At 63.0% G+C, this 24288-nt stretch overlaps 1 protein-coding gene across 1 annotated transcript in view; it reads left to right on the plus strand.

The window, feature by feature from the left end:
- The first annotated feature begins 5101 nt into the window (after positions 1–5101).
- Positions 5102–24288, plus strand: part of RUFY4 (RUN and FYVE domain containing 4) — a 28796-nt gene continuing 9609 nt past the window's right edge. The window contains exons 1-8 of the mRNA XM_030580479.1: positions 5102–5181; positions 7349–7399; positions 13213–13319; positions 14098–14223; positions 15063–15169; positions 16093–16236; positions 21202–21265; positions 22054–24135. Coding sequence (XP_030436339.1) covers positions 7354–7399; positions 13213–13319; positions 14098–14223; positions 15063–15169; positions 16093–16236; positions 21202–21265; positions 22054–24135 — 2676 coding nt within the window. The 5' untranslated portion in view covers positions 5102–5181; positions 7349–7353. The remainder of the gene's footprint in view (positions 5182–7348; positions 7400–13212; positions 13320–14097; positions 14224–15062; positions 15170–16092; positions 16237–21201; positions 21266–22053; positions 24136–24288) is intronic.

The following is a 24288-nucleotide window of genomic DNA, read 5'->3' on the forward strand; positions in this document are numbered from 1 at the left end:
GCTGCATGGAAATCCAAGGGCAGCCAAAGTAAGACTGGCCTCGTGGCTAGATCACTGACCCAGGCCTCAGGAGATCGGGGTCTGGCCCCACTGCTCTCCCTGGCCCCCTCAGCAGGCTCCGGCCACGTTCCCATGCCTTCCAGGAGTACAGAGGTGGCCCCCTCCACCCCAGCCCTGACTGACATTAGCTGTCTGGCAGGGCTCACCCGGCCCCTGGCCCTCTGCAGCTCTGGCGGGGGGGAGGTTATGGCCTCCATGCAGTGATGGGAAGGGGCCGTGTGTGGGGTCTGAGCCCAGGCTGCGGAACAGAGCTTCCACTGGGGGACCTGCCAGAAACAGCTGGGGGCCTCTGGGTACCCTGCGACGCTGTGCGAGACCAGAGCGGCGCCTTCCCCGAAGCTCTGGGGGGTGTCAATCCAGGGCACTGTCCTCTGGGGGCCCAGCCGGAAGGGGCAGGCGTTTGAATGGCATCCGAGCCTGCCAGAGACTCACATGCCCAGTGCCAGAGTCAGCCCAGCGTGGGGGATCTCCCCGGAAAAGGCAGGTGCTGCAGGAAGGGGAGGGGGAATCCAGAGAGGGCTCTCCCCCCAGTACCCCTCAGTGCTCCCACAGCTCTGCTGGTGCCCTCACAGGTCTGTGATGCCAACCCTGGGCTCCCCTCCAATAGCTCTGGCGGTGCCCCTCCACCCCGACCTGCAGCCTCCTGCTAGCCTAGCCCTGCCCATCTTCAGCTCTGCCGGTGCCCCTCACTCCCGACCCGCAGCCCCTGCTAGCCCAGCCCTGGGCTACCCCACTGCTCTGCCGGTGCCCCTCACTCCTGACCCGCAGCCCCTCCTAGCCCAGCCCTGGGCTCCTCCCCCAGCTCTGCCGGTGCCCCTCACTCCTGACCCGCAGCCCCTGCTAGCCCAGCCCTGGGCTCCCCCACAGCTCTGCCGGTGCCCCTCACTCCCGACCCGCAGCCCCTGCTAGCCCAGCCCTGGGCTCCCCCACAGCTCTGCCGGTGCCCCTCACTCCTGACCCGCAGCCCCCTCCCAGCCCAGCCCTGGGATCCCCACCCCCAGCTTTGCCGGTGCCCCTCACTCCCGACCCGCAGCCCCCTCCCAACCCAGCCCTGGGCTCCCCCCAGCTCTGCTGGTGCCCCTCACTCCTGACCCACAGCCCCCTCCCAGCCCAGCCCTGGGATCCCCACCCCCAGCTCTGCCGGTGCCCCTCACTCCTGACCCGCAGCCCCTGCTAGCCCAGCCCTGGGCTCCCCCACAGCTCTGCTGGTGCCCCTCACTCCTGACCCGCAGCCCCTGCTAGCCCAGCCCTGGGCTCCCCCCCAGCTCTGCCGGTGCCCCTCACTCCTGACCCACAGCCCCCTCCCAGCCCAGCCCTGGGATCCCCACCCCCAGCTCTGCCGGTGCCCCTCACTCCTGACCCGCAGCCCCTGCTAGCCCAGCCCTGGGCTCCCCCACAGCTCTGCTGGTGCCCCTCACTCCTGACCCGCAGCCCCTGCTAGCCCAGCCCTGGGCTCCCCCACAGCTCTGCTGGTGCCCCTCACTCCTGACCCGCAGCCCCTGCTAGCCCAGCCCTGGGCTCCCCCACAGCTCTGCCGGTGCCCCTCACTCCTGACCCGCAGCCCCTGCTAGCCCAGCCCTGGGCTCCCCCCAGCTCTGCCGGTGCCCCTCACTCCCGACCTGCAGCCCCTGCTAGCCCAGCCCCTGGCTCCCCACAGCTGTGCTGGTGCCCCTCACTCCCGACCTGCAGCCCCTGCTAGCCCAGCCCCGGGCTCCCCCCCAGCTCTGGCTCTCAGTGCCCTGTTTGCAGCTCACTGAGATGCTCCTTGGATGAGGTCCGGGACAGCGGCCCCTGCCTCGTTCCCAGCCCGCCCTGGAGACGTGGGATCCCAGGCCCTGCCCCTGCCCCGGGCCCGGCGCTGCACCCCCGCCCCAGCCTGGGGCCGGACCCAGCGCGCCTGGGCTCTCAGCGCCACCTGGTGGCTGCATGAGCGAGCAGCCGCGGCCGCGCCGCGGGGACCCTTGCAAGGGAGAATGTCGCTGCAGAGCGCTGCCTGGGTCGGACCCTGGGGACCCCCATCCGGGCCCTGGGGATCCCTGCCTGGCACCCGCTCCGGAGTGAGACAATCCGTGCAAATGTCACGTGCCCAGCTCTGCCGGTGCCCCTCACCCCCGACCCACAGCCCCTGCTAGCCCAGCCCTGCCCCCAGCCCTGCCGGTGCCCCTCACCCCCGACCCGCAGCCCCTGCTAGGCCAGACCTGACCCCCAGCTCTGCTGCTGCCCCTCACTCCCAACCCGCAGTCCCTGCTAGCCCAGCCCTGACCCCCAGCTCTGCCAGTGCCCCTCACTCCCAACCTGCAGCCCCTGCTAGCCCAGCCCTGACCCCCAGCTCTGCTGCTGCCCCTCACTCCCGACCCGCAGCCCCTGCTAGCCCAGCCCTGCTGGTGCCCCTCACTCCCGACCCGCAGTCCCTGCTAGCCCAGCCCTGACCCCCAGCTCTGCCAGTGCCCCTCACTCCCAACCTGCAGCCCCTGCTAGCCCAGCCCTGACCCCCAGCTCTGCTGCTGCCCCTCACTCCCGACCCGCAGCCCCTGCTAGCCCAGCCCTGCTGGTGCCCCTCACTCCCGACCTGAAGCCCCTGCTAGCCCAGCCCTGACCCCCAGCTCTGCCAGTGCCCCTTACTCCCAACCCGCAGCCCCTGCTAGCCCAGCCCTGACCCCAGCTCTGCTGCTGCCCCTCACTCCCGACCCGCAGCCCCTGCTAGCCCAGCCCTGGGCTTCCCCCCACCAGTTCTGCCGGTGCCCCTCATTCCCGACCCGCAGCCCCTGCCAGCCCAGCCCTGGGCCTCCCCACTGCATCTCTGCCGGTGCCCCTCACTCCCGACCATCAGCCCCTACTAGCCTAGCCCTGCCCCTCCCCAGCTCTGCTGGTGCCCCTCACTCCCGACCTGCAGCCCCTCCTAGCCAAGCCCTGCCGGTGCGCCTCACTCCCGACCCGCAGACCCTGCTAGCCCAGACCTGGGCCTCCCCACTGCATCTCTGCCGGTGCCCCTCACTCCCAACCGTCAGCCCCTACTAGCCTAGCCCTGCCCCTCCCCAGCTCTGCTGGTGCCCCTCACTCCGGACCCGCAGCCCCTCCTAGCTCAGCCCTGCCGGTGCCCCTCACTCCCGACTCGCAGCCCCTGCCAGCCCTGGCCCGGGCTCTTCCCCTGCCCATACGGTGCCCCTGCTCCTCCCCGGAGCTCACACGCCAGCAGCTGCCCTATCTCCTCTCGCTCTGACTCACCGAGGAGGGAGCCAGAGCTGGGTCCCACCAGCGCCACTTCCTGCTTTCACTTTGCAGGTGGCGAGTGGCTGCCTGGGGAGGCGGCCCGCGGAGCCCCCCCCCGCCCTGCACCTCCCCCCTCGTCCCCGGGCAGGGTCCCTCCAGAGGCTGGCACAGGTAGGAGGCATTTGGCTGCCCCAGGGCCGGGTGGGTCAGAGACAGGAACCTGACTGCTGGGCTCCAGCTGCAATTGCTCGGCTGGTGGCTGGCACCGGGCATAGGGCACAGTCCCAGGGTGCCAAGGCAGCAGCTGGGGGGTGGGAAAGGCCCCCACCCCCATGTCTCCCAACTGGAGGAAGCTGGATCCCACCGGCACCTGGGGCAGCCTGTCTGGGAACATGGCTCAGGCTGGACCAGCGCCTGCAGCCGGCACCGTCCCCTCCCCCTCAGGGGGTTGGGGAGCCCTCCCCCCCAGCACCTCCACACCCCGGGGCTGGGGCAGGACGCGAGTGCTCACCGGGGCAAGGAGATCAGCTTTCAAGGGATCCCGAAGCCCAGGGCAGCGTGCGGGGGCACTGAGAGTAGGGTGACCAGGTGTCCAGTTTTCAACCAGAACACGTGGCCAAAAAGAGATCCTGGCGGCTCTGGTCAGTACCACTGACTGGGCCGCTGACTGTCCGGTTGGTGGCTCCCTGCCAGCCTCTACACCACACAGCTCCCGGGAAGCAGCCGGCATGTCCCCACTCCGGCTCCTACGCATAGGGGCAGCCAGTGGGCTCCGCATCTGCCCCCACAGCTCCCATTGCCCGGGAACTACAGCCAATGGGAGCTGTGGGGGCGGTGCCTGCGGACGGGGCAGCGCACGGAGCTGCCTGGCTGCACCTCCACATAGAAGCCGGAGAAGGGACATGCCGGAGGGTGGGGAGAAGAAGGCGAGATGGAGTGAGTGGGGGACAGGGCCTCGAAGAAGGGGCAGGGAGAAGATGCCAGCGCTGTAGCTGCTGCAGGCAGCTTGGGGTCTTTACCCCCGAGCCTGGAGCAGGGCAGGGCTCTGTGGGCTCAGCGCACCCACATCTGCCTTTCTGGGAGGACTAGGGTGGTGGTTGGCCGTTGGCCATAGCCCCAACAGTGACACCACTAGGGTACAGGAAGAAGGACCATCCACTCACAGGCTTCAGGGCTGGGGTCGAGCACCAGCTGGGGTCAGGAAGGACTCAACCCCAGGGCACTTGTTGAAGTGTCCAGCATGGGCCTCACTTGGTGATGGGACACAGGAGCAGACAGGCTTTGGGGTCCTGGGTCACAGAGCTTCTCAGGGCTCTCGCTGACTGGCCCCTGCCGCTGCAGCCCGGGGGCTGATGGAGCAAAGAGGGTTCTCTGAGAGCTCCCCTGGGCGAGGCCTCATGTCCCACGGTGCCATCTGGCCCGAGCTGGGTATGTGCCATGGCTGAGAGGGGCCCATGCGGACATACCCATCCCCCCCCCGATCCAGTGCCCCCTGAACATGGGTCAAGCTGGGCTCAGACTCCGCAGTGTCCTTGTGATCCAGCATCAATGAGCCCCCCCATCCCCATCCCCACTAGCCCCCCCTTTCTCCAGCCCCCTGCCCAGGAGCTCCCCCAGAGCCAGCTCTCTCTCACCTCCCCCCAGCTCCTGCTTCGCCTCTGTTTCGTTTCCCCAGGGCGGGATATTTTGGGCACGGCCGCTCGAGGCAGCGCTCGGCTCCTCCTGGAATGGGGGCGCTGGGGTTCCTGTCTGCCGCACACAGCTCACGCCCTCCACTTCCTCCTTGGGAAGCAGCGACTTCCACGTGAAAGGAGAAGCAGCCTGCAAGCAGCAGGGAGAACCAAGCCAGGCCTGCTGCCAGCAGACGGCTCAGCTCCAGCCGCCCGGCCTCCCCCGGAGAGCCCCTCGCAGGTGAGCCTCACCCCCCATTTGACAGAGCCGGAGATGCAGACGGGACTGGCCCAGGGTCACCCAGTGGCAGAACGGGGAATGGAACCCAGGAGTCCTGCATCCCCGTCCCCTGCTGTAACCACTAGCCATGCTGCCCTCCCCAGAGAGACCCCCTGAGCCCGGCGGGCAGCCCTCCGGGGGTCTGCTGTGGAAGCAGAAACCAACCCGACATTCCTCTCCCATGGAAAAGGGCTGAGTGGGATTCTTGGCAGGGCTGGGCGGTGGGGGTGGATTTAATGTCCCATTTGGCTGATTATTAAGATTCTCCTTGTGGGACAGCCCCCCTGCCCTGGGTACAGAGAACTGCGCCCCCAAGGGGGTGTTGCCAGCTCCAGCAAGTGCCCGGGGAGCACGAGGCGCTGACTGATCAGCCTGGCTCCCCAGGTCACACTAGCCCCCGGCACCCGCCATGGGGGCCACCAGGGACTGCTCCGTTTGCGGGTGAGAAATGACGGAGGACGAACATTTCTACCCTCCCAGGGGATGTGCCCCTCTCCAGAAAGACCCCGCTGGCCTCTGTCCCCCTCTCCTGCGCTCTCCCAGCCGTGCCCATGGCACTCAGTGCCCGCTTTGTTCTGGGCTTCGCCCCCCTGCCGGCCCCAAGTCCTGCCGTTTCTCCCGGCAATGCAGGAATCCGGGCAAGCTGCTGGGGTGGGCCCCAGGGTTGCAGCCTGGTAACACGTGGGGGCTGCGGCCGCGTTCACTGACCCTCCCTGGCCTCCAGTGATAGCTGGCGACAGCCGGGAGGGTGCAGTCCCCAGCAGCACGGCCCAGGGCTTGGGGCACCCTGCCCAACCCGCGTGCTAGACACAGCTCCTGCCAGAGAGGTGGGCCTGGTCCGGCACCCAGGAGAGCCTTTACCCGGACGTCGGTGGGCTCGGGCAGGGGCCAGCAGGATGCCAGGAGTCGTGCCAGGTTTCCAAAGAGCAGAACCTGCCCCTGGGCCGGTTCAAATCCCCACGGGGCCTTGCAGCCCTTCACCTCCCCCCCGGGCTGCCTGAGCTCCCAAGCACTTCCCTGCGTGCGGGTCACTATTAGTCACCTTTGCTCGTGCGTGCGGAGCTGGGGAACTAAGGGGATTTCCAGGCAGGTGGGAGGCAGGGAGAGGAGACGGATGGAGCAGCAGCCAGGGTGCAGCTGGCAGCTCGCTGTGACTTGGGGTGCAGCCTGGTCTGTTGGGGGAGGCCGGGGGGGTCCCAGTCCTCTCTGGGATGCAGGGTCTGCTGGAGTGAGGGAGGGAGCTCAGGGATGGCCATACCATTCGGCCTGGGCTTCTGTAAACCCCTCCTCCCGCAGAACAGTGTGACAACCCCCAGCCAGTGGCTGGTTCAGGATAAGGACCTACTACTGCTCCCAGCTGGTGGAGCTGCTCTCTCAGCTCTGTCCCTTGGCCCGGCCCAGCTGCTGAGCTCCAGGGCAGGGTTATGGTGCTGGTTGGCGCACTTTGCACGGCACGGCCTGCTGAGGTGCTGGTCGGGAGGGGGTCACACCAGCTCCTGGGGCCCTCTCAGTCCACAGCTCGGCTGGGAGAGACCACGTTCTTGGTGCCGTCTGGATCAGGCATGGGAGCGAATCTCCCACGCCCAGGTGTATTGTGGGCATTGGCCATGGCTGGGCACTGCAGGCCAGGGGGACAATGGGGTGATTGTGTCTCGCCCCCAGGGAGTGCAGCGTGGGGCCAGTCTGTGCCCGAGACCTCAGAGGGCTGGACTGTCACTCAGAGCCTGCCTGGCTGGAGCAAGGGGTGGGCAGAGGGGCAGCCCGGGGGGGGGAGAGACAAGGAGGGGACAGGGGGCTCCTGCCCCTTTTCCTGCAGTCCAGACCACTCGTGGGCTGGAGGCAGGACCTGGCCCAGCCACGTGACACTGTTGGGCCCTGCAGTGTGGCATGATGCCATCACAGCAAGGCAGGACATCACCGCTCTGTGCCGTTACGCTGGCACAACCCCGTGCCACACCACTCCGGCCCCCGGCCTCCCGGGGCCACGACACGGCCGCTCATGGTCGATAGTCACATTTCACAGAGGTGTCAGCTGCCAGGGCAGCATCTCCCCCTCCCCACGCCTGGGCAGAGACAGACCCACGGCACCACCTCACCCCCGCTCTAACCCCACCCTGCCCCATTGCAGGTGCCATGGCCGGAGCCGGAGAACTCCTCCGCATGATCCAGGACTTAAGGGGTAAGTGTGATAGTGACCCCCTCCCTGCCTGGGGGGGGCACCCAGCCAGGTGCTGTGCTGGCCCCAGTGCCAGGACGGGAGGCGGCTGCTGGATCCCCGCATCAGGGGCACAGGCTGGCCCAGCCCGGAGAGCTGCCCTGAGTGCAGAATCGCTGGGGTGTGGGAACACCTGGCCCAGAAGGGAGGGGGCTCTGGGAACTAACAACTGGCAGGTGGGTCAGGCCAGAGTGCGAGGGGGGGAGGTGGGTCAGGCCAGCATGTGGGGGTGGGGGGGAGGGGAGGTGGGTCAGGCCAGCGTGCAGAGTGGGGGAGGGGAGATGGGTCAGGCAGAGGGGAAGGGAGATGGGTCAGAGCATCCTGTCGGGGGGGGGGGGTAAAGATTGGAACTAGCAGGGGTTGGGATGCCCAGGGCAGGGTCACTGGACAGGTAGGGAGCTGTGTTTGGGGCAGGGGGGGCTGGGTTGGTTGCAGGAGGGGTGCCTGGCAGAGAAGTTATCAGTGTAGCCTCCCACCGGCCACGGCTTAAAGGGTTAACACCCACGGGGCGGTGGGGCTCTCCTACCCAGGAGAGACTCGACAGGAAAGGAGTCACTCAGCGGTGGCCTGGCCCGAGGGGATCCCCCAGGCTGGCCCCATAGAGCACAGGCCAGAGCCGGTCCCTGAGCTCGTCCCCATCACGCAGAGCGGCTCGGCCAGGGGAACAGCCAGGCCCCAGTTCAGAATTTCCACTGCTGGGCAAATTGTTCCACTGACTCTCCCGTAACGGCCTCGCCCTGTTTCCACTCGGAAGGGGCCCTGCTTCGGCTTCCAGCCGCCGGGCTGGGCGAGACCTTTCTCTGCTGGCCGGAGAAGCCCGTTATCCAACAGTGGTTCCCCACGTCGGCACGGCCAGCCTGGGATCTAGTCGCCCCTTAGCCTGCTCTTCCTGAAGCCCGTGACTTCCTCTCTAACCCTTCCATCCTCCCTCCTGGCTCTTCTCCGGCCCCTCTCCAAGTTCTCCCCATCCTTCCCGAACTGGGGACCCGGGACTGCATGAGCAGTTCTTATGGTCTTAACTCCACTTGCCCTCGCGCAGGGGCTCTCAACCTTTCCAGACGTCTGGCCCCCTTTCAGGAGGCTGATTTGTCTTGCGTTCCTCCAAGTTTCACTTCACTTCAAACTAACTTGCTGACAAAATCTGACATTAAAAGACAAATGGCTGACTTGCTCATTTTACCAGATTATAGAATCATAGAATATCAGGGTTGGAAAGTGTCATGGAGTCACCGGGTGATGCCCTGGAACTGGTCCCCACCAAGCCAGGCAGGACTTTGGGGAGCCTCCTCTCCCTTGGAGCAGACTTGTTCAGGGCAAGAAGCTCACGTCTTCACCTCCTGGGTCTCTCCTTGGAGCATTCAGCATCCTCTGCCCCTCCGTGTGCTTCCCACAGCGAGCCCACCCCAGCGGGGTCCTGGGGAAGCCACAGGGTCCTGCACCCCCACAGCACAGTCAGATGTGACTCTCAGCCAGCCAGTAAAACAGAGGTTTATTCGATGACAGGAACAGGGTCTAAAACAGAACTTGTAGGTACAGTGAACTGGACCCCTCGGCCGGGTCCATTCTGGGGGGCAGTGAACCAGACCCCCTCGTCTGCCCTCAGCCAGCTCCAGACTAACCACCCTCCAGCCCCTCCTCTCTGCTCAGCTCCTTTCCCGGGCCAGGAGGTCACCTGATCCCTTTGTCTCCAACACCTTCAGCTGGCACCTTTGCAGAGGAGGGGCCCAGGCCATCAGTTGCTAGGAGACAGAGTGTCAGGCATTTAGGTGCACTGGCCCCTTCCTCTGCAGCAATCACACACCCTTATTCCTCCACCTAGATACTTAAGAACTGCCATGGGGACACTGAGGCACCAACACAGTATTCAGAGAAAACATTAAGAACATTCCCAGTTCGTCACAGAAGGGACCTCAGGAGGGATCTAGTCCAACCTCCTGCTCAAAGCAGGACCAATCCCCAACTAAATCAACCCAGCCTTGGCTTTGTCCAGCCTGACCTTAAAAACCTCTAAGGAAGGAGATTCCACCACCTCCCTAGGGAACCCATTCCAGTGTTTCACCACTCTCTGAGTGAAAAAGTTTTTCCTAATATCCAACCTAAACCTCCCCCACTGCAACTTGAGACCATTACTCCTTGTTCTGTCATCTGGTACCACTGAGAACAGTCTAGATCCATCCTCTTTGGAACCCCCTTTCAGGTAGTTGAAAGCATCTGTCAAATCCCCCCTCATTCTTCTCTTCTGCAGACTAAACAATCCTGGTTCCCTCAGCCTCTCCTCATAAGTCATGTGCTCCAGCCCCCTAATCATTTTTGTTGCCCTCCGCTGGATTCTCCAATATTTCCACATCGTTCTTGTAGTGCGGGGCCCAAAACTGGACACAGGACTCCAGATGAGGCCTCACCAATGTCGAATAGAGGGGAATGATCACATCCCACAATCTGCTGGCAATGCCCCTACTTATACAGCCCACAATGCCCTTGGCCTTCTTGGCAACTGTGACGAACTGGGACTGTTCTTACTGTGGGCTGTGAATGCTGAGTGGGGGTGTTGGCCTGGGAGGACAGACTGCACTGGGGGATGGGAGACTGGCCTTGAGGAAAAATACCTGAGCATGTAACGTGAGAACCCAGGAAGGGGGTAGAGGCTGGGTGACACCTCTGCCCAGAAGCCGAACAAAGGCTGGGGGAGGAGACGCTGGAGAGTGAGGGAGTTTCAGGAGCTGGCTGGGGAATGGAGGGAAGCACAGACAGGGCTCTGACCCCCCAAGGGGGCTGTGGTGCTCCTGGGACTCCAAGATGGACCTAATTGGGGAGGATCCTGTTGTCTGTATTGGCAAGACGTGTCTTGAACTGTGTTCCTGTCATCTAAATAAACCTTCTGCTTTACTGGCTGGCTGAGGGTCCTGGTGAATTGCAAGAAGCCAGGGGTGCAGGGCCTTGTGTCCCCCCGCACTCCATGACAACAACAAGGGCACACTGTTGACTCATATCCAGCTTCTCGTCCACTCTAACCCCCAGGTCCTTTTCTGCAGAACTGCTGCCTAGCCATTCGGTCCCCAGTCTGTAGCAGTGCATGGGATTCTTCCGTCCTAAGTGCAGGACTCTGCACTTGTCCTTGTTGAACCTCATCAGGTTTCTTTTGGCCCAGTCCTCTAATTTGTCTAGGTCCCTCTGTATCCTGTCCCTGCCCTCCAGCGTATCTACCACTTCTCCCAGTTTAGTGTCATCTGCAAACTTGCTGAGGGTGCAGTCCACGCCGTCCTCCAGATCATTAATGAAAATATTGAACAAAACCGGCCCCAGGACTGACCCTTGGGACAATCTGCTTGATACCGGCTGCCAACTAGACACGGAGCCTTTGATCACTACCCGTTGAACCCGACGATCTAGCCAGCTTTCTATCCACCTTATAGTCCATTCATCCAACCCATACTACTTTAACTTGCTGGGAAGAATACTGTGGGAGACTGTATCAAAAGCTTTGCTAAAGTCAAGGAATAACACGTCCACTGCTTTCCCCTCATCCACAGACCCAGTTATCTCATCATAGAAGGCAATTAGGTTGGTCAGGCATGACTTGCCCTTGGTGAATCCATGCTGACTGTTCCTGATCACTTTCCTCTCCTCTAAGTGCTTCAGAATTGATGCCTTGAGCACCTGCTCCATGATTTTTCCAGGGACTGAGGTGAGGCTGACTGGCCTGTAGTTCCCCGGATCCTCCTTCCCTTTTTTAAAGATGGGCACTACATTAGCCTTTTTCCAGCCATCCGGGACCTCCCCCGATCGCCAGGAGTTTTCAGAGATAATGGCCAATGGCTCCGCAATCACGTCCGCCAACTCCTTTAGCACCCTCGGATGCTGCGTATCCGGTCTCATGGACTTGTGCTCGTCCAGCTTTTCTAAATAGTCCTGACCCACTTCTTTCTCCACAGAGGGCTGGCCACCTTCTCCCCATACTATGCCGCCCAGTGCAGCAGGCTGGGAGCTGACCTTGTTCGTGAAGACAGAGGCAAAAAAAGCATTGAGTACATTAGCTTTTTCCACATCCTCTGTCACTAGGTTGCCTCCCTCATTCAGTCAGGGGCCCACACTTTCCTTGACTGTCTTCTTGTTGCTAACATACCTGAAGAAACCCTTCTTGTGACTCTTAACATCTCTTGCTAGCTGCAACTCCAGTTGTGCTTTGGCCTTCCTGATTTCACTCCTGCAGCCTGAGCAATATTTTTATACTCCTCCCTGGTCATTTGTCCAACCTTCCACTTCTTGTAAGTTGCTTTTTTGTGTTTAAGATCAGCAAGGATTTCACTGTTAAGCCAGCTTGGTCGCCTGCCATATTTACTATTCTTCCTATGCATTGGGATGGTTTGTTCCGACAGCCTCAGTAAGGATTCTTTAAAATACAGCCAGCTCTCCTGGACTCCTTTCCCCTCATGTCATTCTCCCAGGGGACCTGCCCATCAGTCCCCTGAGGGAGTCAGTCTGCTTTTTTGAAGTCCAGGGTCCGTATTCTGCTGCTCTCCTTTCTTCCTTGTGTCGGGATCCTGAACTCGACCATCTCATGGTCACTGGCTCATCTCATGCTCATGATAAAATAAATCAGTTGGAATCGAAATCCTGTACTTACATTTCAGTGAATGGCATACAGAGCAGTATAACCCAGTGTCACGGAGTGTGTGGGGAGACCAGGCCCTGCACCCCCGGCTTCCTGCGATGCACCATGACTCTCAGCCAGCCAGTAAAGCAGAAGGTTTATTTAGACGACAGGAACACAGTCCAGGACAGGTCTTGCTGGTACAGACAACAGGACCCTCTTTAGTTACGTCCATCAGGGCTGTGGCCTCCCCGGGGCCCCCAGTTGGTTGGGTAACCCCTCTCTTTCCCCACCAGTTCCAAACTGAAACTCCCTCCAGCCTCTCCCTCAGCCTCCCCCCAGCTCCTCCCCCAGCCTTTGTGTCCTTTGTCCAGTTTTCCGGGCAGAGGTGTCACCTGGCCCCCAATCCCCCTCCTGGGGTCTCATGTTACGTGCTCAGGTATCCTCCCTTCCCCAAGGCAGGACGTCCCAGCACAACTCCCCAGCAACCTTCCCAGGCCAACTCCTGACTCAGCACTCACATAACACAACCAGAACATCCCCACTTCCTCACACCCAGTCATATCAAATGTTAGTTCGTGCTGACTTTGCTAGTGCTTTTGATGTTGTAAAGCTAGGCAACTATCTAGATGAGTTCCCCCCGCCCCCACGTAGCCCCAGGGGGATGCGAACCACTGCCCTAGCAGGGGCGGCTCTAGGCATTTTGCCGCCCCAAGCAGGGCAGGCAGGCTGCCTTCCGCGGCTTGCCTGCGGGAGGTTCCCAGTCCCGCGGATTTGGCGGCACGCCTGCTGGAGTTCTGCTGAAGCCGTGGGACCAGCAGACCCTCCACAGGCACGCCGCCGAATGCAACCTGCCTGCCGCCCTCATGGCTACCAGCAGAGCCTCCCCCATGGCTTGCCACCCCAGGCCCGCGCTTGGCGTGCTGGTGCCCGGAGCTGCCCCTGTGCCCTAGATTACTCCTGATTTCCTTTTGCTTCCTGGTCGGTTTTCTCCGTGCTCCAACTTCTAATTTACTTTCATTGCTATCAACTTTCCCTCCCTCCCGCGGCACCTGGCTCCAGGGGGCCTCAGCGGCTGGGGCTGCTCCTGCAGAGTTCAGTCCCTGCAGCCTCTGGGGGGTCTATGTGTGTAGCCCAGGGGGGTGGGCTGGGAATCGCCTGCTCACGGCGCCCCGTTCCCTCCCAGATACCATCGGGGAGCTGAAGCAGAACTACAAGGAGCGGAGGTTGCCGGTCACCGACGGCAGCCGGGAGCTTCACGGGCTCTGTGCCCAGCTGGAATTCCTGCTCCAGGTAGGGAGTCCAGGAACCCACCACTCCTGCTGCCCCCGTCAGGCAAACCGCCCCCCCGTCTGCTCGTGGGCCCGGCCCCTCCCCACCCTGCATGGCCTCGGCTCTCCCCTGAGCAGGCCCTTTGGGAATCCCTCTGCAGAGGCTCCCGGAGGGTCCCGGCAAGTGAGGTCCGTGGAGTGGCTGAGAGCTGGCTGAATGCAGTCCCCCTCCACACCCCCTCCCTCCCTAGGGCAGCGCTGTGGCTGGGATCTTCCAGGCAGGAGGGAGGCTACTGGCTGTACTGCAGAGCTGGCCCCCAGCACTGCTGGGTTTTGGGGAGGACCTCCCCTCACACACACCCCCACACACCCCGTAATGACACACGGCACTTGGCTTTGATCACCAGACAGAGGCAGGCCAGTTTCATGAGCCCCATGACACAGGGAAACTGAGGCACAGAGCAGGCAAGGGACTCACCAGGGCTCACGCAATAACTGCCCCATTCTGTTCACTCCCTCTGGGGCACCTGGCACTGGCCACTGTCGGCAGACAGGACACTGGGCTAGATGGACCCTTGGTCTGACCCAGTCTGGCCACTCTTATGTTGGCCTCCATGGGGGGTAGGGCACAGCCCGGTACTGGTAGGGGGAGCTCTGGGTGAACCCCAATTCCCCCCCCTTGTCCCAGCTGCCAGGAACCACAGGCCTAAGCAACAGCCCCTTTCCCGCTACTGACCCCCCCTGGCAGCGGGCAGGCTGGGGCTCCCGGGCTCACGGCTGCCGTCTGTTTCCTGGCTCAGTTTGACCTGAAGGAGAAGAGAAGTTTCTTTGGGCAGCGGCGGGACTACTGGGACTTCCTGTGCCACGGGCTGGCGAGCCGGCGCCAGGGGCACGAGCGCGTGCAATTCATCAGCTCCCTGGAGAAGGTGCCTGGGGGGCGGGGAATCTCCCCGGGCTGCTGGTGGGGAGGTCGCTGGTGTCCTTCCCGGTCTCCTGGGGCTCTGCGTTGCTTCGCTTTGCAGGACGTTTTCTTGCTGCCAACAGGCCCAGCCCTTCTGCCGCCCCGGCCAGGGGGTTCAGCCGGTGCCCTCGAACCATTTTGAAGGGCATTTTCCCCATCCCACTTACAGTTTTCTGCTGGCCCAGCGCTGGGCTCCACCTCCAGCTCTGCCGGTGCCCCTCACTTCCGACCTGCAGCCCCTGCTAGCCCAGCCCTGGGCCCCTCTCACACCCAGCTCTGCCGGTGCCCCTCAATCCTGACCCGCAGCCCCCTGCTAGCCCAGCCCTGGGCCCCTCTCACACCCAGCTCTGCCGGTGCCCCTCACTCCCAACCCGCAGCCCCCTGCTAGCCCAGCCCTGGGCTCCTCTGACATCCAGTTCTGCCGGTGCCCCTCACTCCCAACCCGCAGCCCCTGCTAGCCCAGCCCTGGGCTCCCCCCCAGCTCTGCCGGTGCCCCTCACTCCTGACCCGCAGCCCCTGCTAGCCCAGCCCTGGGCTTTCCCCACTGCTGCACCCCCCCACTCCGGCGGGGCCCTCGGGGAACATTGGATCTGGCTGGTCAGGATTGGTTCGGGCTCTGCCTCGGTGCAGGACCTTCGAGGAACCTTCTCGCCCTGTTTCTGTGAGCAGGAGCCGTCACCGCCCAGGCTGGGGAAAGCAGGTGGCTCCAGTCGCTTAGGACTGGACTGGAGAGACAGGCAGGGGGTGGGTAGCAGAGCAGGGGGCCGGCAGGATCTTCCTCTAACGCCTCCCGTGTGCCCACAGCTCAGGACCCCCGTGGGGAAGGGACGAGCCTTCATTCGCTACTGCCTGGTGCACCGGCAGCTGGCGGAGTCGCTGCAGCTCTGCTTCCTGGACCCCCAGATGACCAGGTGAGGAGCCCGGCAGTGGGGCAGGGGCAGGGGACAAACCCTGAGACGCAGCAGGGGAAAGCCCCAGGCTCAGGAGCAAGAGGGGCATCAAATGAAAGGGGAGAAGGGAGCCGAGGGAGAGGGGCAGGGAGGGAGGGGGGCAGATGACCCCCAGACAGCAAGAGACGCTGCAGCAGGGACAGACCCCAGGGATAAATGCTGCAGGAGGCAAATCCCTGGGACCTCCTTCCACCCCGAGGCGCCTTGGAGCGAAGCTCCCAGCCTGGTCCAGGCTGCGGGGTCAGGGCTGGCAGGAGTGCGCTGAACATCCCCGTGTAGACGGCGTGACTCAGGCTGCAGCTCTGAAGCTGGGGCAGGGAGGAGCTGGAAAGCCAGAGCTGCGACATCAAAACGACGCTATCCAGGACAAAATTATGCCCTCCCCCCGCACACACGCACCCTTCGCGGATTTGACCTTGGTCTCATAGATGGATTTGTTGTTAAAGCTCAGGCGAAGGTGAGCCAGGACTCGTGGCTCTGCTACCGACACACTGTGTGAATGGTCGCCCCACTCCGTGCCTCAGTTTCCCCATAGGAAGTGATCTGGGAGTAACAGGAAGGGAAGGGGACTGCAGGGGAAGAGTCAGAGGCAGCATGTAAAGGGTGGGGGGATTGTCAGGAGACCGGATCTAACCTTCCTCCCCCTGTGCGTTTCCTGTAAGACGGCAGATTCTGACCCCCCTGCCCCCTGGAACAGGGGGTGCCATGAAGCACAGAGGGCGCCGCCCTCTCTCTCCACCCAGGTGTCACTGCTTCCCGCAGCTGGCTCGTGAGCTAGGAGCCCAGGGCCCCCCCGGCTGGCGTGCCCGAGTGCCATGTGCCTGGAGCCGGCAGGGGCAGGAGCTGGCTGGGATCTCAGGGCTCCTCTGGCTTGTTGGCTGCAGTGAATGGTACTACGCCCGGAGCCCCTTCCTGCACCAGCAGCTGCGAGCCGACATCCTGGGCTGCCTCTACGAGTTGGACGGTATCACCTTCCACCTGGCCCTCAAGAGAGGCGACCTGGACGCGGCCTGGCCCATGTTCTCCGAGTGAGTGTCAGGGCATCGGGGGGCGGAGGGGGAGATACCAACAAATGCAGGTGGATGCAGCAGGGATGGGTGCTGGAGAAACTTTCCACCCGCAGCTGTACTCACGCCCCTCACTCCCGACCCGCAGCCCCTGCTAGCCCAGTCCTGGGTTCCCCCCAGCTCTGCTGGTGCCCCTCACTCCCGACCCGCAGCCCCTGCTAGCCCAGTCCTGGGCTCCCCCACTGCTCTGCCGGTGCCCCTCACTCCCGACCCGCAGCCCCTGCTAGCCCAGCCCTGGGCTCCCCCCAGCTCTGCCAGTGCCCCTCACTCCCGACCCGCAGCCCCTGCTAGCTCAGCCCTGGGCTCCCCCACTGCTCTGCCAGTGCCTTACTCCCGACCCGCAGCCCCTGCTAGCCCAGCCCTGGGCCCCCCCAGCTCTGCTGGTGCCCCTCACTCCCGACCCGCAGCCCCTGCTAGCCCAGCCCTGGGCTCCCCCCAGCTCTGCTGGTGCCCCTCACTCCTGACCCGCAGCCCCTGCTGGCCCAGCTCTGCTGCAGTCCCCCAAGTCTCTCCTGAGCAGTCATGGCCTGCGGGTTGGGAGCGAGGGACGTGGCACATGCAGCCTTCAGGCCTCACGCAGCAGGTGCAGCTCACATTGTAACCCCCAGCCCCCCGCTGCATAGCACCCAGTGAACAGCACACGCCAGCCCCTAAGCACGTCCCTCCCCGCTTAGCTGCTTTTCCAAGAGGTGAGGCCACCAGGTCCTGACACCGCTCGCTGGCACCCAGCGGGCACGGCGGAGGCTCAGGGCATCAGCCCATCTCCTCCAGAGCCCACGTGCCCATACGGCGCTAAGCCTAGCCAAGCATGTAGGTGAGCTGCTCACGGGCCCTGCCCGGTCCCTGCTTCTCCAGCTCAGCATCAAACCCATCCACGGACATCAGCCCCCTGGCCTAGGAGCCTGCACTGTAAAGGCCACAGACCCGTCCCTTTGCCAAGAGGGGAGGGGCAGTCGCCATCCGCCTTTCTCCAGGCCGTTAGCAGCCTCACTCCTCTCTGGGTCTTGCCCAGCCTGCTGTGGCCCCGCTCCTTTCTGAGTGCCAGACACGTGCCCAGCTGGGTGTTGAGCATTGGCAAGGGACCAGGGTGATCATCCACTCTGACCTCCGGCACCTCGCAGGCTCCAGAACACCCCCCACCAACTCCTGTAACAGGCCCCTGGGCTCTCGCTGAGTTAGTGACCTCCCCAGATCCTGGTCTAAAAAGACGACAGAGGATCCACCACTTAAACCTGCAAATGGGCCGCCCCCCCAGGCTGCAGAGGAATGTGAAAAAAACAAAAACAAAAGAGGGTCTCTGCCAATCTGACCCGGGGGAAATTCCTTCCCAGCCCCAAATCTGGCGATCGATCGATTAGACCTTGAGGACGCCGGCGGGGCAGGACCCACCAGCCAGACACCCGGAAGACAATTCTCTGTAGTAACTCAGTGTCCCATCCCCGCTGTGGGAGATATCCGGAGCTAGTGGGCAGGATCGAACCTGGGGCCTCTGGAGCTTCGTGCATGAGCTAAAAGCCAACTACCCCCCCCCAGATGGGACAGACCACCACACCCAGGAGGTGTGTGGGTTACACTAGCCGTTGCAGATGGGCAACATGCCATTGCAGGACACTGTCGGCAGACAGGACATGGGGCTAGACAGGTCTTTGGTCTGACCCTCTCCATGAACGGATCCCGCACAGTCTTGAAGCCACTTTGGTTTTTTGCCTGCTCTTCCCTGGACGCTGGCTCCCTCCCCAGGTTTGCCGCTTCCCACTAGATTTACTACACCACATCAAAAAGACAGAGGGGAAGAAAGGGCTAATCCCTAACAGCGTAGGCAGCCCTTGCTTCCAGCCCCCAAGAGCAGGGTCACACTCCTCACCGTGCAGCCTCCGATCTCCTGCCAAACGCAGCCGGAGAGTCTTTCCGTGGTCGAGCTGGACACACCCGTACACCAGGCCAGGGGGCAGCGACTCAAAGCCCCCATTTACACCCAGCCTCTGAGCAGCTGATCACTGGGGAGCAACGCCAAGCGGCAGCTCCTCCTCCTCCTTGACTTCGCCCTCTGAGGGATGCAGGTTCCCGGAATTGTCATAGCTGCATCACACAGACAGCCTCCCCCCCGACAAAGCCGTCCCCACCCCCCCCTCCACATACACCCCCTCCGGCAGCCCCCTCCACAGGGAGGTCAGGAGCTGCGTTTTGCAGATGGACGGTGACCACAGCCAGACTGAGCCAACTGCAGCAGGCCGGGTGAGCTGGGACCAGAGCCCGGGCTGCTCACTTCTCACGCCAGACTGTCCTTCCTCCTTCCAGGAGATACTGGCACCAAGTGTCCTCATGCCAGGCTCCACGGCTAATACTCATGAACCCCCTCCCCAGCCGGCCTGCGACAAGCACCCGGGGTGACTTCCCTGTATTCGTACCGGCCGGACGCTAATTGTTCTTCACGGTCTACCCAGTCAAGGAGCAAAGGCAGAGCCCTGCGACTCGGACGAGCAGCCGCCTGGCCCGAGACACGACTGGTCAATAGCTGAAGTGAACAGGCTGGGAACTGGTCCTCCAACCCCCTGGCAGAGTGGGGAGGGACGGTGTCACGGGGTCCACTCACCGCAGGTGGCACCTGCTCCTGGCCGCTCCGGGGAATCAGCTCCTTCCATGGCTGAGGTCCTCTGCTGCCGCGTTCGTTCGTTCGCTCGCTCTCTGCGGCCCTGCAGCCTCCTCTCCAGCCTCTGTCTCCCCAAACACAGCTCCCATCTCCGGGGAGCAACTGCAGACGGCTCCCCAGTGCCCCATTCTGCTCTCAGCTCCTGGGCTTTAAACGGGCCCCACCTGTTCCTGCCCAGCTGCGCTCCCCTCAGCCCAATAGGTTAATTGGCCCATCTGGCCTCTGTTAACCCTTTATGGGCCAGTGTGAGGTGGACTCAGAGGCCCCTGTGCTCTCTCAGCTCTGGCCAGTCTCTGGGAGGAACCCCTTTCAGTGCAATGGCCCTTCTTGGGGGTCCACTCTCTCTCCGGGGGTTAACCCCCTCTGCCTCCTGGAGCTGCACCGCTCTGAGCCTTAGCATGTCTGTCTCTGCCGTGGGCCCCCTCCAGAGGTCGACTCGCTCTGGACCCCCGGGGCCTCCACTCCCAGAGGGAGCAATGCACCCCCCCCCGGGTCTGTAGCCTGCCGTGACTCTCCGCCAACGTAACACAGGGGGTTTATTGAGCATCTGAACCCAGCCCAGGCACTTCTCAGGGCCCCGGGGCCTAGCAACCCTCAGCCCAGAACATCTCTCCCCAGTCCAGCCACCCCCTGCTTCCCCCACATCACTGGTATCATCTCCCCCAACAGCTCCTCTCCGGCCTTTGTCCTCCGTCCCAGGTAAACCCGTCCTTTGTTCCCACACTGGCTGCTCTGGTCATGGGACCCGCTCTCCTCGGCCCATTCATAGGATCACAGAATATCAGGGTTGGAAGGGACCTCAGGAGGTATCTAGTCCAACCCCCTGCTCAAAGCAGGACCAACCCCAGCTAAATCATCCCAGCCAGGGCTTTGTCAAGCCTGACCTTAAAAACCTCTAAGGAAGGAGATTCCACCACCTCCCTAGGGAACCCATTCCAGTGCTTCACCACCCTCCTAGTGAAATAGTGTTTCCTAATATCCAGTCTAGACTTCGCCTACTGCAACTGGAGACCATTGCTCCTTGTTCTGTCACCTGGTACCACTGAGAACAGTCTAGATCCAGCCTCTTTGGAACCCCCTTTCAGGTAGTTGAAAGCAGCTATCAAATCCACCCTCATTCTTCTCTTCTGCAGACTAAATAAGCCCCGTTTAACCGGCTGCCTCTCAAGCTGTGCTGGGCCTCCCAGTCACCAGTCACTGGGTCCCCAATCTCCAGGCCAGTGCCCGGGGTCTCGACTGCTAGGCAAGGTCACACCTGGTCCTCTGCAACAACAACCATCTCCCACCCCCTCATTACACACACGCGGCACACAGGGAAACTGAGGCACGTGCAGTGTTCATGCAAAGCACTAAGAACATACCCTGCTTTGTCACCTACCCCATCACGGATGACAAGGCAGTTGGGAGAAGGATGAGGTTTAGATCATGCACGAGGGGTAACCCCGATGGGGCCAGACCCCCAAGGGCTAGGAGTTGGTGCCAAGAGCTGGGCCACCTGCCACGGCCCCGTAGCAATAGGGTAGCCTTGATCAGCACCCATCACTTAGCCAATCTTCACTGTCGCAGCCAGGGAAGGCTGGACAGGGCCCAAATTCAGCAGAAACGCATGATCAGATCCCTAAATGCAAGACCCCAGCCTGGTGCCGCCTGCCCCCAGCTTCTGGTCAAGCTGGACGTGAGATGGGGAGAGCTCTGAGTTACTGCTGAGAATTCATCCCGGGTGTCGAGCTGCTGGGTCTCATCCCCATGCTCAGGGTCTGGGGTCAGGAAGGATTTTTCCCCTAGATAAGATTGGGAGAGACCCTGATGTGTGTGTGTGTGGGGCGGGGGGCAGGGGGTTCGCCTTCCTCTGCAGCGTCTCCTCTGGCCTTCAAGTCTCCAAGCGGATTTGCTGGTTCAGGAGAAACTTCTCCAAGAACAGGGGCTCTGGTCCAGGCTCGGTGCTGATCACACCCTACCAGGGCTGTTTCTGACCCCCTGTCCTGAAAGCAGTGTCATGGACACAACTCGGCCCAGCCCATCCATACAGGACCCAGGGGAGAAGGGGGACTGGGCAGCTTTATCTGTGGGGCTGGGGAAATGTTTCCAGCTGGAGTGTTACTTTCCCAGGGGGTCTCTCCCATGTAAATGTTACTGTGCGGGGCAGTGGGGCCAGACCGCCCTCAGGTGGGCGTTTCATCTGCAGCTCTCTGTGGCAGGATTCGGTCAGGGAAGGCAGAAACAGCTGGAACAGGCACCTTCTAGGTCGTTACCCTGAGCGTGTTTGTTTCCTTTAGGACTCTGTCCAGATCCTCCAGCCAAAGCCCCATGACCAGCCAGAAGGAGGGGCCGGCCTGCCCGGTAGGTGATCCTGCCCCAGGGTGGGGCGCTGGGACCGCATTGTTCACTGTATTTCCAAAGCACCCCGCGGTGCCAGGAGGGAGTCCGCTCGGAGCATGGGTTGAGGCACTGCTGCTGTCACGTCAAGGCAGACGCTCTGGCCTCAAGCTGCATCAGTAACGGGGCTGTCTCTAAACTGGCTTTATAGCCACACGCTATGTTTCACCCATGCCAGGAGCCCAGGATGCCGCTTGACTGTCACCAGGCTGTCTGCCTGTTGTGTGGCTACACAGACCAGATCCACCCCACTGTGCTGACTGACCCCGGCCTCCCACCTCAGTGCAGTGGTGCATCCCAGCATGCGTTGCTGCAAAGCTGGCGGGTGCCACTCTGCGGGCGTGAGGAGCATTAGCCGGCCGGCTTTCCCAGCATGCGTTGGAGGTGGGCATGCAGCCCCAGATCCACAGCGTGGGCAGGTCAGTTGTAACCACGGCACCACCACCGGGTTAGAAGAGCCCAGCAGAGACGGTGCCGCAGCCAGCGGTGACTGAATCTCACGTGGGTCTGATGCAGCTGGTCAGTCAAGAGCTCCCAGGGTGGGGTGGGCTGGGCTGGGAGATTGAACCCAGGGCCTCCAGCGCCAAAGCCCAGGTCTCTACCACCTGAGCTAAGAGCCCCAGCCCGTTAGCTGGGCGTAGGAGTAGGTGGTTTTCCTCCTAGCCAAAAACAGGGGCACAGACCCACTTGTCCCCAGATATCTCCCAAGGAGCCATCCCTCGCTCTAGCTCTGCGCTTATTCACCGCTGTAGGTTGGGAACCCGGCTGGAGACAGCGAGAAACACCACGGAGCCAGGAGAGGCCCCGAGGATGAGCCCCAGCTCCCGGGACAGGTCAGCCGATCCCCGGGGCTTAGCACTGATGACCCGTTCCAGCCCAGACTGGAAGAGCCCAGGGAACATACGGCAACAATGGCCTCTTTGGAGAGGAGCCGGGACACTGGGCAAGAGGCAGGTTCCCAGCAACGGGGCTTGGAGGCAGCTGGCGATGGAAAGCCAGAGGCTGAGCTCCAGAGGGTCAACGCCCAGCTGCAGCTGCAGGTCGAGGCACTGGACAGGGAGCTGCAAAGCAGCCTGGCCGCTGCCCGGGAGCTGGAGTCCATGTTGGCTCAGCAAGCGCAACGCCACCGCGAGGAGGAGGCCAGGCTGCAGCAGGAGGCAGCCCAGAGCTGCAGCCGCCAGGTGGAGGAGCAGGACAGGCAGATCCAGGAGCTCCAGGACTCCAAGGCCTTCCTGAGCGACACCCTGGAGGAGATGGACGTGCTGGTGAGTGCCCTGAGGCAGCAGCTGTCCCAGAGGGAAGAGGAGACGGCGGCCCTGCGGGCAGCCCAGGCGCACGAGCTGGCGGAGCTGGAGGTGCAGCACGGAGCCAGGCTGGCAGAGAGGGAGAAGCGTCAGCAGGAGCTCGCCGAGCAGCTTTCCCAGGCGATGCACGACGCCGAGCAAGAGGCAGCCATGGCGGCCGGCCAGCGCCAGGAGGCTCGGGCCGCTGCCAAGGCCCTGGAGGAGGCCGAGCGACGGCTGAGAGCGCAGGAGGCCGAGAGGAGGGAACGCCTGGCCGGAGCAGAAGCCCAGGAGCTGAGGCACCAGCAGCTGCTGTCGCGGTGCCAGAGGCTCCAGGAGAAGCTGAGTGCGAGCGAGGGGAAGCTGGAGGAGACGGAGGCCCAGGTGGCGGCTCTGCAGAGCCAGCTCAGCGAGGGGCAGCGGGAAGGGCCCAGCAGCAGCCCCCCACGCGGCCCAGAGGAGGAGACGGCCCAGAGGCTCCGGCAGGCCGAGCTGCAGGCCGAGGGGCTGAGACAGAAGCTGGAGCAGGCCCTGGCGGAGGGAAGGGAGCTGGAGAGGGAGCGAGAGGCCCTGCTGGAGTCGGCGGTGTCTCAGGGGCAGAGCCTGGCGGCTGCCCGGCTAGAGGCTCAGGATCTCCAGAAGGAGCTGGCTGCACAGCAGGAGCGAAACGCTTCCCTCCAGGCGGCTTTGGAGCAGGCGGAGGGGGCCCTGATGGACAAGGAGGAAGGGGCACGGGGCCTGCAGGAGGAGCTGGAGGGGCAGTCGGCCAAGCTGCGGGATGCCCTGGCCGAAAACGTCGCGGTGGCCTCCCGGCTGGCGGAAGCAGCCGCGGGCTTCGCGAGCGAGAAGGCCCAGCTGGAGGCGCGAGGGACCGAGGAGCGAGCCGGGCACGAGAGGGCTGTGGCTGAGCTGAGGAGGCAGCTGGTGGAGTACGAGGAGCAAAGGCGGGCGGAGAGAGAGGAGAAACAGCAGCTCCAAGCCGTGCTGCAGGCAGCCTCCGAAGAGAGAGACGTCCTGGCCAAGCAAGTGCAAAGCACAGCGGCCGCCCTGGAGAGCCGTGCCCGGGAGGCAGCACAGCTCCGAGACGAGCTGGAGGAATTGAGGGCCCGCAGCCAGCGAGAGGACACCCGGCTGCAGGAAGCGCTGGTCCGGCAGAAGGAGGAGAGCGACGGGCAGATTGTGGCGCTCCGGCACCAGGTGCAGACGTTGGAGCTGGAGAAGCAGAGGGCTGCCGACTCGCTGGAGCAGGCCAGGGGACAGCTCGCCGCCGTGCTGGCAGAGAAGGGCGCCTTGGAGGAGACGCTGGCCCGAGCTGCCGCGGAGCTAGAGCGGGTGGGGGGAGGTGACCGGACGGAAGCTGGGGATGAGGAACCCCTGGGGCTGGCCAGAGGACGGGGCGCAGAGGAGGAGAAAGCAGCTGGAGGGGGTGGGCCGCAGATGGACAAGCAGGTGCTGGCAGGGGAACCGCCGGAGGACCTGGGAGCAGCAGCCATGCTGGAGAAGGCCAGTCCAGAGCAGAAACCAAGGAAGAGTGTCGAAGAGATGGTGAAGGTAGGAACTGGCCATTTGAAGGCAGGTAATGGAGCTGGAGCGCAATGCAGGAGGGAAATGGGGGTGAGGGGTTCTCCATGGGAAATGTTGAGTTTTCAACAAAAAAAAAAACAAACCGCCAAGTATTTTGATTTAGACAAGCTGCTGCAGTGC

This window comes from Gopherus evgoodei, chromosome 11 (genome assembly GCF_007399415.2).
Source record: "Gopherus evgoodei ecotype Sinaloan lineage chromosome 11, rGopEvg1_v1.p, whole genome shotgun sequence".
NCBI classification, from domain to species: domain Eukaryota; kingdom Metazoa; phylum Chordata; order Testudines; family Testudinidae; genus Gopherus; species Gopherus evgoodei.